Source organism: Chaetura pelagica, unplaced genomic scaffold, assembly GCF_000747805.2.
Source record: "Chaetura pelagica isolate M959 unplaced genomic scaffold, ChaPel_1.0 scaffold198, whole genome shotgun sequence".
NCBI lineage: Eukaryota > Metazoa > Chordata > Aves > Apodiformes > Apodidae > Chaetura > Chaetura pelagica.
The window spans coordinates 1017102-1029019 of record NW_009954317.1 but is presented as its reverse complement, the minus strand read 5'-3'; the positions used below and the strand labels follow the sequence as shown (position 1 = coordinate 1029019).

Below are 11918 nucleotides of genomic sequence, written 5' to 3'. Positions count from 1 at the left end.
CCGAGCCCCCCGGGAGAGGGGATGGCCGTGGGGCTGCTGGGGCGCAGGATGGCACTGCGGTGGCTTTAGCGGTGAAAGGAATGACCGGTGTCTCTCCTGCTTTGCAGCTGGCAGACCAGTTCTGTAACGCCATCGGCGTGCTGCAGCAGTGTGGGCCCCCGGCCTCCTTCAGCAACATCCAGACGGCCATCAACAAAGACCAGCCTGCCAACCCAACGGAAGGCAAGTCTCGATGCACACCCTGACAGCGTGTGTGCGCGTCCTTACACCGTGCACCCTCATGCGGGCTCTGCAGTCTGTTTCCTGCTCCAGTTCCACCAGGAACTGGAGAAGTGATTGAACCGATTAACTGATGAATTTGTCAGCTGCTTAAGGTTGTGATAGCAGAAGTGTAATTTTAAGTGTTAAGTATTACGGTGTATTTCTTGTGCTGATTTCTTTGCACAGATACAGTAGCTCTACAGATACAAACCACCTCAGTAGACCTGCTGCAAGAGGTTATTACTGAGTTGACAATAAAGGTTTTTTAGAAAGAATTAGTGTTAGTTTTATGAAGTCATATATGAGTTCAAAATCCTCCATAGCATAAATTCTAATTATTTGTGTCTCTCTGTGTATCTGTATATCTAAGTAATCAAGAAAGAATGTAATGTTGAGTCTCCCCATTGGCATCTGTGGTTTTCTTGTTGGCTGTTTTGGTCATGTTTTAAAAAACAAGAAACTGATCTAGGACGCTGAAATTGGCAAGCAAACTAAAAGTTCTCTCTGATTTGACAATTTCAAGTTAATATTTAAATAACCATGTTGTTCTAATTCTGAATGTTTCTCCTTTTTTCCTCTCTCCCCTCCTACCAGAACTTTTTACATGTCTTGTATTGGGTTACGTTTGCATTGCTCTGTTAGGATATCAGGGGAGACTGGTTTGGAGAGCAGCAATGAACTTGTGGGGGTGGTTGAATACTGGTTCTTTATTTGTCTATGGTGGTTTGCTCTCTGACACTGGAATTAGTTGGAAGAGCCAGCTGAAAAAGGCTTGTTTGCTTCCTCATCTTACTTGCTGCTGCCCCAGGTGCTGGCATCAAGTGTAGTGCCAGGAGTTAGAGGCTTTGTTAAGGTCTTAAAATGGTAGGTTGTGATTGACTTGGCTTTTGATTTGTCTTTTCCTGAAATTCTGTATATACTAACTTCAGTAATATCATACAGCTGTGTGAGCAACACTGATGAGGCAAAGCAAAACTTCCAGTTATGTTTTTAGATACTTAAAGTCTTCAGAAGACTTTAAAACTCTTTACAGGCAAACTTTTTGGTGACCCCTGAGTAAGCTTTACATGAGTATTTTGGTTTTGTTGTCTGGGGTTTTTTTAAGTTAAAGTCAAGTGAACCTTTGAAAATGTTAATCTCTTCTATAGATTTTTGCCAGTAGAAAGTGTTTTCTCTCTTGCTTCTACAAATCTTTCATGAACCAAACCACGTAAACAAACACTAAGATCTTGAGTTATAAACTGAAAAGTTTCAATATTTCAGAGGGAGTAATGGACTTAATTCAAATTTAATGGTTGCAATTCCATATGGAAAGGTTTTGTTTCTGGCTTACAGTGCCTCTTATTAAAACTGCATGGAGTTCCTTCAATGATAGAGCAGCCAAGTAGGGCTTTTTCATGTCTCAGGGGCCATTTAACTTTTTCTGTGGCTGAAAAGGAATTAGGAATTCTTTTTATTTAAATTTTAAAAACTCAGCTTTTTTTCACTAATGATCTGTTGCTTAACGTGATTTAGTTAATTCATCTATTTGAATCAGTATCTTTACATTGTTTCTAGTGTTCTTTTTTTTTTTTTTTTGTCTAGTGGCAGATTTCAACGCAGGGATTGAAAAGTTAAATTAGTTAATACTGTTACTAGGGCATTTAATATTGGGACCAGTAATTTCTTAACTGGCTGCTCATGATGAGTTCTAGCTATTTTCTCATTTGTACAAAGCCCAGCCCTTTGAATAACCTTGTTTAATTTAGCATTGGAATCAAACTGCCTGCATCTCCCAATATCATTGAGCTGCCATCAGCTGTGATACTGTTGTTTACTTCACGTAGGGGAGTTTTGAAACCTGCATGCTTCAAGTCTCAAGCATTTTCTGTGCTGTGTATGCATAAAGGTGTGTGTTTCTAATAATGTACTGAGTGGGTTGACTTTTCTTTTTCAAAGAGTACGCCCAACTGTTTGCAGCATTGATTGCACGAACTGCCAAAGATATTGATGTTTTAATAGATTCTCTGCCTAGTGAAGAATCAACAGCAGCTTTGCAGGTAGGTAATATTTATTTTTCTTTTAGTTAACCGAAACCTAACTGAAGGCAAACTTTATTCTTTTAAACACATTTTTTAGTCTCCAGGCCCTGTAATCTTGAAGAACAGTTTTAATATAAGCCTGAATTTTTCACAAGGATAGCTTGAGTACTCTATAGGCTTAGTGGAAATACTGAAATTGCATCTTGGACTTACTTTTCTTCTAGAATTTTTTCCCAAAAAAAGTGCTTTTATCATAACACCACCGTACTGGAAGCTACTACCCTTGTTGTTTTTTCCCAGCTGTTCAGATTATTAATATAATAAATGCAACAGTGGTGATTTATAGTGGGGTTTTTGTTGTTTTCATATTCTCCAGCTCATTAGAGGCACATTTCATTTTGTAGCTGCAGAGTCAACGCTTCACTGAAGCCTTTCGTTATTCCACAATGTTTCTGGTTGTTAAAGGGTTTGCAGGGTATCCATTAAGTTCTCTAATTAGATCATTAAACAGTTCTTTCAGTTTTCAGGGTGTCCTTCTTTGGACCAGTCAAACGTGGTGCTTTTGTTCATTCCTCCTCTGTTTATACCAGAGTACTCTAGGAAGAGCTCAGGAATAATAGCAAGCAGCTACTGGCTGGGCAGCTATTAGCAGGTGCAGCCAGTATGATGTTGTCTGTTCCTGTCCTTACAAGAGTTGAGCTGCTTCAAACAGCTTCTGAGTCCTTTCAAAATACTCAGCTGTTGATCTCAATTCCAAGAAATGCCTTGGATCCATAATTCAAAGAATACTGCTGTGTTGTGGCTTCTTGGTTTGTCTGGTTTGGGTTTTTCCCCCTGTTATTTTTACAGATCTTGCCTATTTCACAGCTTCCCCCCCCCCGCCTCTGACTTACGGATTTACATCAAGTATTTTCTTTTTTTAATGCATCATGGATGCAGAGTGGTGTTTCTCTGAGAACTCTGGAACTGCTATAAGGTCTCTTCAAGGTTGTACACCTGGGTTGATAATCTTGTTACTTTTGAAAGTCATTTTACAAAAAACTAATACTAGAGGTTCCTGCTGGTCCAAATACAAATAAATTGACAGTGACATGACATTTGTTTTTAAATGATGGAGGTTAAATTTGGAACTGTTGCGAGTCACAATAATTGCTGAACATACTAATTGAGCCCATTAACTCCAGCATCATTTCACCTAACTGCACAGCTGAAGACAGCTTTCTGGGTGCAGACAAATCATAAGCTTCCATGATTGAGCAGGGTCTGATAGTGACAGCTGATACAGGAAAAGCAAGGTGCTCCAGAAAGAAGAGCTGGTTATCCAGAAGGGACATGTTTTCCTTGGAAGTGATACTCTTTAAGTTTCTTGCTCTGTTAATGGAGAACTTCATTTCAGAAGATTGCCTGATCTTTTATGCTTGATGTGGTTTTGTGATAACTTAGCTTGGATTCTGTCACTTACTGATTCTACTTTTAACTTCTGTTTTCTGCTGCTTAATCTGATGCTGTATTAAAGAAAAATACTCTGTTTTGAAGGTGCTTGAAATATTCTAAAATACGCAGTAGGGATTTTGGTGAAAAGTGGTAGATAGATATTTGGCTAATAGATATGTACTTAGGCTGATGTACTTTTTCTTTTTAATTTTGTTAGTGCTAAAATTGTCTTGGTATGTGTTGCAAATGTGAGGCTTGTTTTAAACAATAAAAAGGGGCTGCCTAATGCCCCACACAGTTTACCCGTCCCTTTTTAGTTCACTTATGGGAAGTTAGTAGTACATATTCTGTTCAAATCTGTGGCTTACCTACAGCCAACTGTTAAACAACTGAGACTGAAGTAATTAAGCTGGATTCTAAACCTCAAGCTTTTACCTTTTGCCATTTTCTTTCTCTGACCCTTCCTGCAAGAGCTATCAAGTCCTTCTTGCAAATGTTAACCTTCACTAAAAGACAGTGTTGTGGAACAGAAGATGAATATGTGGCTAGAATTTGCCGGTTTAACTATTTTGTTGTGGGTTTGTTTGGGGTTTTCCCCTGTTACTTTTTAAGCTGTCACAGTTTATGGCTGGGCTGGGTGTAAGAGGGAGGACAAATGCTCTCTGTTAACTCCTGCTCTTCCAGAAGGCAGCCTGAGTTTTGAAGCTCAAATGTTCTGTTTTGCTAAATTTTGTCAGTTTGGTTCTGAAACAAAATATTGGAGGAAAATGGTTAAATACCATTTAAGGAAAGTTCAAATAAGTTATGCCTACATCTTACTGAGCATCTTTCATTAAGGCAGTAGGGATGGGGATAAACACTTCTCATCAAGATAATGTGCTAAGCTGAGAGTTGTAATATGAAAGAAAGTAGCATCTCCATTTAGGGTTGTTTTTTTTTGTTTGCTCCATGTGGATATGAACTGTGTTTTAGACTTGAACCTATCATGAGTTGCTTAGAGGTTGCTTGTATTGAATCAGGGGCTAAACAAGAAGCTTTCCCTTTGTCAGGGAGCACTAACCCTATCCCAGCACCACCCTTCAGCAGCGAAATCAGTGTTGGTATTACATTTAAAGATCCTGACTTCTCTCCCTTTTTATTTTAAAGGCTGCTAGTCTGTATCGATTAGAAGAAGAAAATCACGAAGCGGCTGCCCGTCTGGAAGAGGTAGTTTACCGCGGGGATATGCTGCTGGAGAAGATCCAGAGCGCCCTGGCCGACATCGCCCAGTCTCAGCTGAAGACCCGGAGCGGTTCGCACAGCCAGCCCCTGCCGGAGCCTTAGCGCCAGGGGGCAGCGCGGCCCCGCCGAACGCAGGGCGGACCTCTGGCCTTGGGGACACCCAGCTGCCTGCACCGGCAGCTCTGGCACCCAGCCCGGCTCTGGGGGACTCTGAAGGCTCTGAGCATCGGCAACAGTGGCTTTTATCGCAGCTCAAAACTCGGGTTTTGCGTGAGAAACGCTGCTACTGTAGAATCGGTGCCTCTGTTGGAGAACTGGGTGTATTGATGTATGTTTCCTTGGCTTTTCTGAGCTTTCTTTTCTGTGCATAAGTATGTCTGACCTCAGACTGATTTGTTATCTTGATTACACAGGCCTTAATCCCTAAAGGGAATTCAGAAGGAAAATACTTATGTAACTCACTCACTTCTAATTTCAAACTTTTATGTTCTTTATGTATTTTTTGTAAAGCTCAAACACAGACACACTTGAAGTTTCTGGAGTTATGTGGAGACAGTGCTAGACAATGATGTGAATACAGTGGTAGCCATCTGTTTTCATTAACAGAAATGGTAATTAAACATTTGTGATACTTCTTGCCTGGTTCACCACCCTTTGCACAGCAAGTAAAGGAGTAAGTATGCTCTAATGTTTGCAGAGTAAATGTTCTTGCCATTGGCATTTCATTGAAGAAAAAAAAAGTCTGCAGGTATTTTATTTTGGCATTTATTATTATTTATAATTCACATATGGGTCTGTGACTCCATTATTGCCACCGATATACTTACTCCTACTTGCTCATGCCATTTCTTTGTTTCTTCTGATATTCTGTGTTGTTTGTGGCAGCTAGTGAATGCCTCTAAAGCAGGCAGTAATGAGGAAACATTGCATGACTGGGAAGAAATTAGCAATGAAGAAACTGAAAATAACTTATTAGGTAATGTTGCTTTTCAGTGTAAGCAGTGCCTGCCACATGAATGCTGTGATCATAAACAGCAAGAGGTCTGTCATCCCCAACATGCTCTAGAGAGTTTTTTGTTTTTATCTCCACACACTGAATCACTCACTGAATAAATTTTTGCTCCTCATTTTAGAACTACAGAAACACCAGCATCTCTTTTTGTATTGGAAAAAGAGAACAAAACAAAAGCAGAACACCAGGTAATGTAGGGTTCAGTGCATGAGCTTGGAGTTGAACTTAGTAATTTTCTGTATTTTTGAGTTAGCAGCCTGGCATTACTGTAGGATGCTGTTTATTGCCTCATCTGTTCATTTCCTGATCAAAGCTACCTACTTCTATATGTTGAATGTACTGTCATTAACCTGGAAGTTATGTGTGTTGCTATTGCATGTAGACAAATAGGAGCAATTCAGGTATGTCTTCAGCATGCTGATTCTTCAGGAATTAGATCCAGCCACTCACTAGACTGCACCAGTACAAGGAAGAGTGTAACATAGCCCAGGATATATCTTGTACACAGCCTGCTTTGGATATTAAAATATACAAAGCTGTTCCTATGTGTAACAAATACTACATCTGACTCATTTAATCAGATTGGTATTTAATTAAATGTTTTGTATTATTTTGTAACTTTTGCCTATTGGCAGTCCTAAATCTAGTCTGCTATTGTGAGGCTCTTGTACAATCCAGATTCTACAGAAGGAGAACCAGTTGGGGAGGTGAACAGGCTACAGCACAACCTCAGTTGTGTAACAGGATCTTTATTAAAAATAACTGGGCTGTGGCAATTTACGGAGCCATGTAAGTAAGCCCATGTCTTGGAAGGTTTGAGGGGCCAGATTTTCATTTGAAGTCAATCATGGAGTTTGGAAGGTTTTTGGTTTTGTTTTGGTTTTCTTTGTTCTTGTTTTTTTTACCTAGAAAAACTGCATCCAGCGCATCTCAAGTTCGTTGGGGGGTAGATTTTGTTGTTGCTTGTTTGCTTTTAAACTGATGAACTGAGAAAACTCAGAATTCAATTCTTGGGTTCTGTTTGCTTGGTTTTGGTTTCTTGTATTGAGATGCCTCAGTTTGAGTATGTTGTTGGAAAAGGGTTTAGATCTTCATAGTAGATTCCCTGGTATAGCTTAACATGTGCGTCACTTCAGACTTGGTAATTTTTCTGGGGTAGATGGTGTACATGTTTCAATTTCATCTCTCTATTTTTCGTACTTGTAAACTGCTGTATTTTGGCAGCTTGAGACTATCTGTAGAAGCTTTTTCTTTTAGTTGCTGTTTATTTTAATATGCTAGCCCACTTTATGTTAAAGTGTGCATCAGTGTCAAACAGTTAATTACACTTGGAAGTAAACCTTAACCAGAGGTATAAGCTCCCTAGTAAGTTTGTTGGATTTTTCAGTACTTTACCTGTGTCTAGTTTAGTGAACATTGGCAATTTAAGTGATGCAATGTGTAATACAGTTAAAAACAAGTAACACCAGAAAGCAAGAGAGCCAAAATTGCTCTTTTTCCTGGAGAAATAATGTCATATTTCAGTGACTGAGTAGTACTGTAAGATGCACAACCTTACTTGTTCTTGTATGTTGTCTTGCTGGACTAGCTGTTGTAAATCTTTACTTGTTCTTTCACAGTCTGCAGCTCAGGCAGTGAGGTTGTCTATCTTTTGTTGGGCTCTGACATGAAGAAGGGAAAAAGCACCAATTTACTACAGCTGTATTACAGACAAAGCATTAGTTTGGGGCTTGGAGATATGAATTAATTTCCCCTCTATCACAGATGTGGTGATTTGTCCAGCCTTTGCTCTGGGGTTTAAACTTCCCTGTTTAAAAACCAGTGTATAATGGTACTAATCACCAGGAAGGGGGGAAGGCAAATGTCAAAATAAGGCACAGAGAAGGAAGTCTTCCCTGAGCAGACTTGACTGATTCCAGACTTGTAATACTGAAGAGATGAAGGGTGGGGGAGGGGAAAAAAAAAAATTAATGGCTGCTAACAAATGTATCAGGTTACATGCAAGAGAAGCTGTAAAAGGAAACTTTGGTTGTGATGAGAATAAATGGAAGTATAGCATCATGAGAAGAAAACAAAAGTACTGAGCAAGATATAAAATGGTTCTGCATATTACATTGGAGGAAGGAGTCCTGCCCAGTGAACAAATTGTGCTTTGAAGAAAGACAGCTTAGAGCATAGTGGAAAATTCCATCGAAAAACAATCTCAACCACTTCAAATGAGCAGGAGCATCTCATGCTGAGAATCCAGCCCACTGGCAAAGATGCTGGAATCAATTTAGTAAATATAAGCAGCTGATCAAAGGCTAGTATTCTTTACTATAAACAATCATGCCCAGGGGAAAGGAACACGCAGCAGCTGTTCTCATTTTCAGATACAAGAATATGGAGGAATTCGTACACTTGTTTTTAAAGTTACTGGGGAAAAAAAAGTATAGTAACAAATAGTTTAGCCTCATGTGCTTAAGAAGTTAATCCTGGCTTACAGATCATCTTTGGAGATCTAGGACCTTTTGCTGTGTGTGGCATGGGGAGGGTGGGTGTCCTGGTGGTCTGTGCAAAATTGGTATTAAAAGGTTTTGGGAGTTTGCAACAATACGGGCCTGAGACTGCCTGGCTGGGGAGAAGTTCTGCTCAAATGGCCTTAGGGGTCTTGGCAGACAGCAATCTAAACATGAGCCAGCAGCTGACCCTGGCAAGAAAAAAGGCCAACAGTATCCTGGGCTGTATTGGCAGGATTGCAGCCAGTAGATTGAGGGAAGTGATCACTGTCCTCTGCTCAGCATGTGTTCAGCCTGAATCTGGAACACACTCCACAGTTTTGGTCCCCCAGCATCGGAACAATGTTGATAAACTACAAGTGCAGTAGAAGGCTACCTCCAGGTGCTGGAGCACCTCCCTCATGAGGGGAAGCTGAGGAAGCAAGGCTGAGAGAAGAGATGGCTTTGGGGGCACCTAACAGCAGCCTGCCCACACGTGTGGGGAGGATAGGGAGCAGACATTGCCAGATTCTTCACAATGGTGCATAGTAAAAAAATACGGATGGTGAACATAAACTGAAACAACAGAGGTTCAGACTGGTGACACAGAAAAGCTTTTTCAATATTAGGACAAATAAGTTTTGGACCATGGTCCTGAGAAAAGCTGGAAATCTTGGGAGGTTTTTCAGGATTTGGATGGATAAAGCTCTGGCAACCTCATCTGACCTCACAGCTGACTCACCTTAGAGCAGAAGGTTGAACTAGACACCCCTTGAGGTCCCTTCTGACCTGAATGATGGATACTAGACAAATTGAAATAATAAAGAAAATATTAAGGAATATTGTTGTTCCCTTTCTAGAAAGGCAGTTCTGGAGGACAGAAAACTTGAGGTATCTGTTATCAGCCTCATTCTTACTGATTAGATTTTGTGATGTAGGTTTCTGCACTGGGAGGCCAATGAGTTGACCCTTACATGTGGTGTGAAATTCCATGCTATAGTGACCCAAGTTTCCAACAGGTGCCCTTGGAAAGCGTGATATGCAAAATCCACATCCTACACTTACAGAAAATTGATCTGTCAGATGATGCTGACTCACTGTTAGACAAAGGCAGACTCCTCTAAAGAAAGAAATTGTATTTGTGTTTTATATAGCTTGTTATGTAGTCTTACATAAGAAATAATGAAAGCTCTATTTTCAGGCACCAACCTGAGACTGGAGCAAGTTTTATTCTAGCTTTTTCTTTCAGATGTGTGGAAGAAAGTTTAGATTCCTTTTATTGACTTAAGAAATCAGGACCTTTTTACCTCTAACGCATAGGACTGTGTTCTAGCAACAAAGGGCACAGAAAACAAAGTCTGAAAATGATGGGTTTTTTCATGCTTCAGGTGTGTTAGCCACTCTGTTTTGTGTGTGTGCAATGAGCCTTATCCATTGTGGAAATGATCTTCAGAAAGTTTTTGTCTGTTTTAATGTAGTTAGGGTAACATGCTTTGTAGGATTGTAGCTTCACAAGCATTACACCCTGTTTGTGTACATGCAGGTTATATGTTTATTTTTGTTTCTTGGAAAGTCTTGCAGGAAACCTTGTTTGTTCATAGTAGATAAACAAGCAAACCAGGAATTTTATATTCTTGCTGCTGCTGTACTCAAGCAGCATAGCCAAGTAGCCAAGCACATTTAACTCCTGCTCTGAGCACAAAAAAGCTATTTATTTTATAACTGTTTAGTCTATTACCATGTTTATTCTGAAATTCTGTTTTTAGCTAAAGCTCAGGTAGCACAGCACCACGGTACAAACAGATCTTCCCCTGACTATTTCAACTTGATATTTCCTTACTATAAGTATTACCAGAATTTAGCCTCTCTAGCCTTGTACACTTTAATGAAATGAATTAATTTTGTGAAATGGAAATTTGTAGCTGAGTAGAGGCTGGGCACTTTGGCTACAAAACACCCTTTCTTCACCCTGCCCACTTAAAAAGAGAAGACTGAACTAGAAGCCCACTTTCAGGAAACAACATGCTTTGTTCTATGGCTGGGTGGGAAAGCAGTTGACTACACGTTATCTTCTCACAAGTGGTAGACAAAAATAATAATTGGTAGACAGAAAATAATAATAATTGAGGCTTTTGATACAGTCTCCCATAACATTCTTGTGAGCAAGCTCAGAATATGTGGGATAGAAGAATGGACAGTGAGATGGATTAAGAACCAGCTATGCAACAGAGCCCAAAGAGAGGTGATCAATGGTGCAGAGTTGAGCTCGAGACTTGTAACTAGTGGAGTCCCTCAGGGATCAGTGCTGGGTCCAGTCCTGTTCAACATCAGTATCAATGACCCTGATGACAGGACAGAGTGTCTTCTCAGCAAATTTGCCAATAGCATGAAGCTGGGAGAGCACCTGGAAAGGAACAACAAAATGCACCAGTACAGGCAAGGAGGTGATCTGCTCGAGAGCAGCTCCGTGGAGAAGGACCTCGGAGTCCTGGTAGACAACAAGGTATTCATGGGACAACAATGTGCCCTTGTGGCCAAGAAGGCCAATGGTATCCTGGGGTGCATTAAGAGGAGTGTGTCCAGCAGATCAAGGAAGGTTCTCCTCCCCCTCTACTTGGCCCTGGTGAGACCTTGCTTGGAGTGTTGTGTCCAGTTCTGGGCTCCCCAGTTCAAGAGGGACAGGGATTTACTTGAGTCCATTGGAGGGCTATGAGGATGATTAAGGGACTGGAACACCTGCTATATGAGGAAATGCTGAGACCTGGGGCTTTTCAGTCTAGAGAGGAGAAGACTGAGGGGGGATCTAATTAATGTCTATAAATACACAACGGCTGGGCAGCAAGAAGGCAGGGACAAGCTCTTTTCACTTGTGTCCTGTGATAGGAAAAGGGGCAATGGACTCAAACTCGAGCACAGGAAGTTCTACCTTAACACAAGGAAGAACTTATTTACTGTGAGGGTCACAGAGCACTGGAACAGGCTGGCCAGAGAGGTTGTGGAGTCCTCTTCTCTGGAGACTTTCAAGACCTGTCTGTCTGGATGCCTTTCTGAGTGATGTGCCCTAGTTGGTGGTTTGTGGTTTTTTGTCCTGCTCCGGCAGGAGGTTGGACTCAATCTTTGGTGGTCCCTCCCAACCCCTAATATTCTGTGATTGTTTTTCCCAAGTCATGATCCAAGGGAAAGAAGCCATATTCATAAAAAGGACACCACCCTTGAAGCTAAGACCTCAGAAGAAGAGGGCTCTTGCACCAAGACCCTACTCAGATTTTGGAGGTGGGACTCCCACAGGTGTCTCTCTGGTGTTTGCAGAATGATGGCCAGGAAGAAGTAACAGTCTGTTTGTTGGTGCCTTCAGTTGAAATAAACAGGGGCAGGCAAAACTTTATTCCAGAGCTGAAGAATAGAGATGTTAAAGGCAAAATGTCAGGAGACAATAGTACACACCTAACAAAGTGTGCCTTTTGGAAAGAAAATAAAAATGGTTCCCTCTCT

General features: G+C 40.8%; 1 protein-coding gene across 1 annotated transcript in view; it reads left to right on the top strand.

The window, feature by feature from the left end:
- The window catches only part of MED21 (mediator complex subunit 21), a 7869-nt gene extending 2830 nt beyond the window's left edge, over nucleotides 1–5039 (top strand). Inside the window, exons 2-4 of the mRNA XM_010004158.1 lie at nucleotides 108–222; nucleotides 2200–2300; nucleotides 4863–5039. Of these exons, the coding sequence (XP_010002460.1) occupies nucleotides 108–222; nucleotides 2200–2300; nucleotides 4863–5039 (393 nt within the window). The remainder of the gene's footprint in view (nucleotides 1–107; nucleotides 223–2199; nucleotides 2301–4862) is intronic.
- The last annotated feature ends 6879 nt before the right edge of the window (nucleotides 5040–11918 follow it).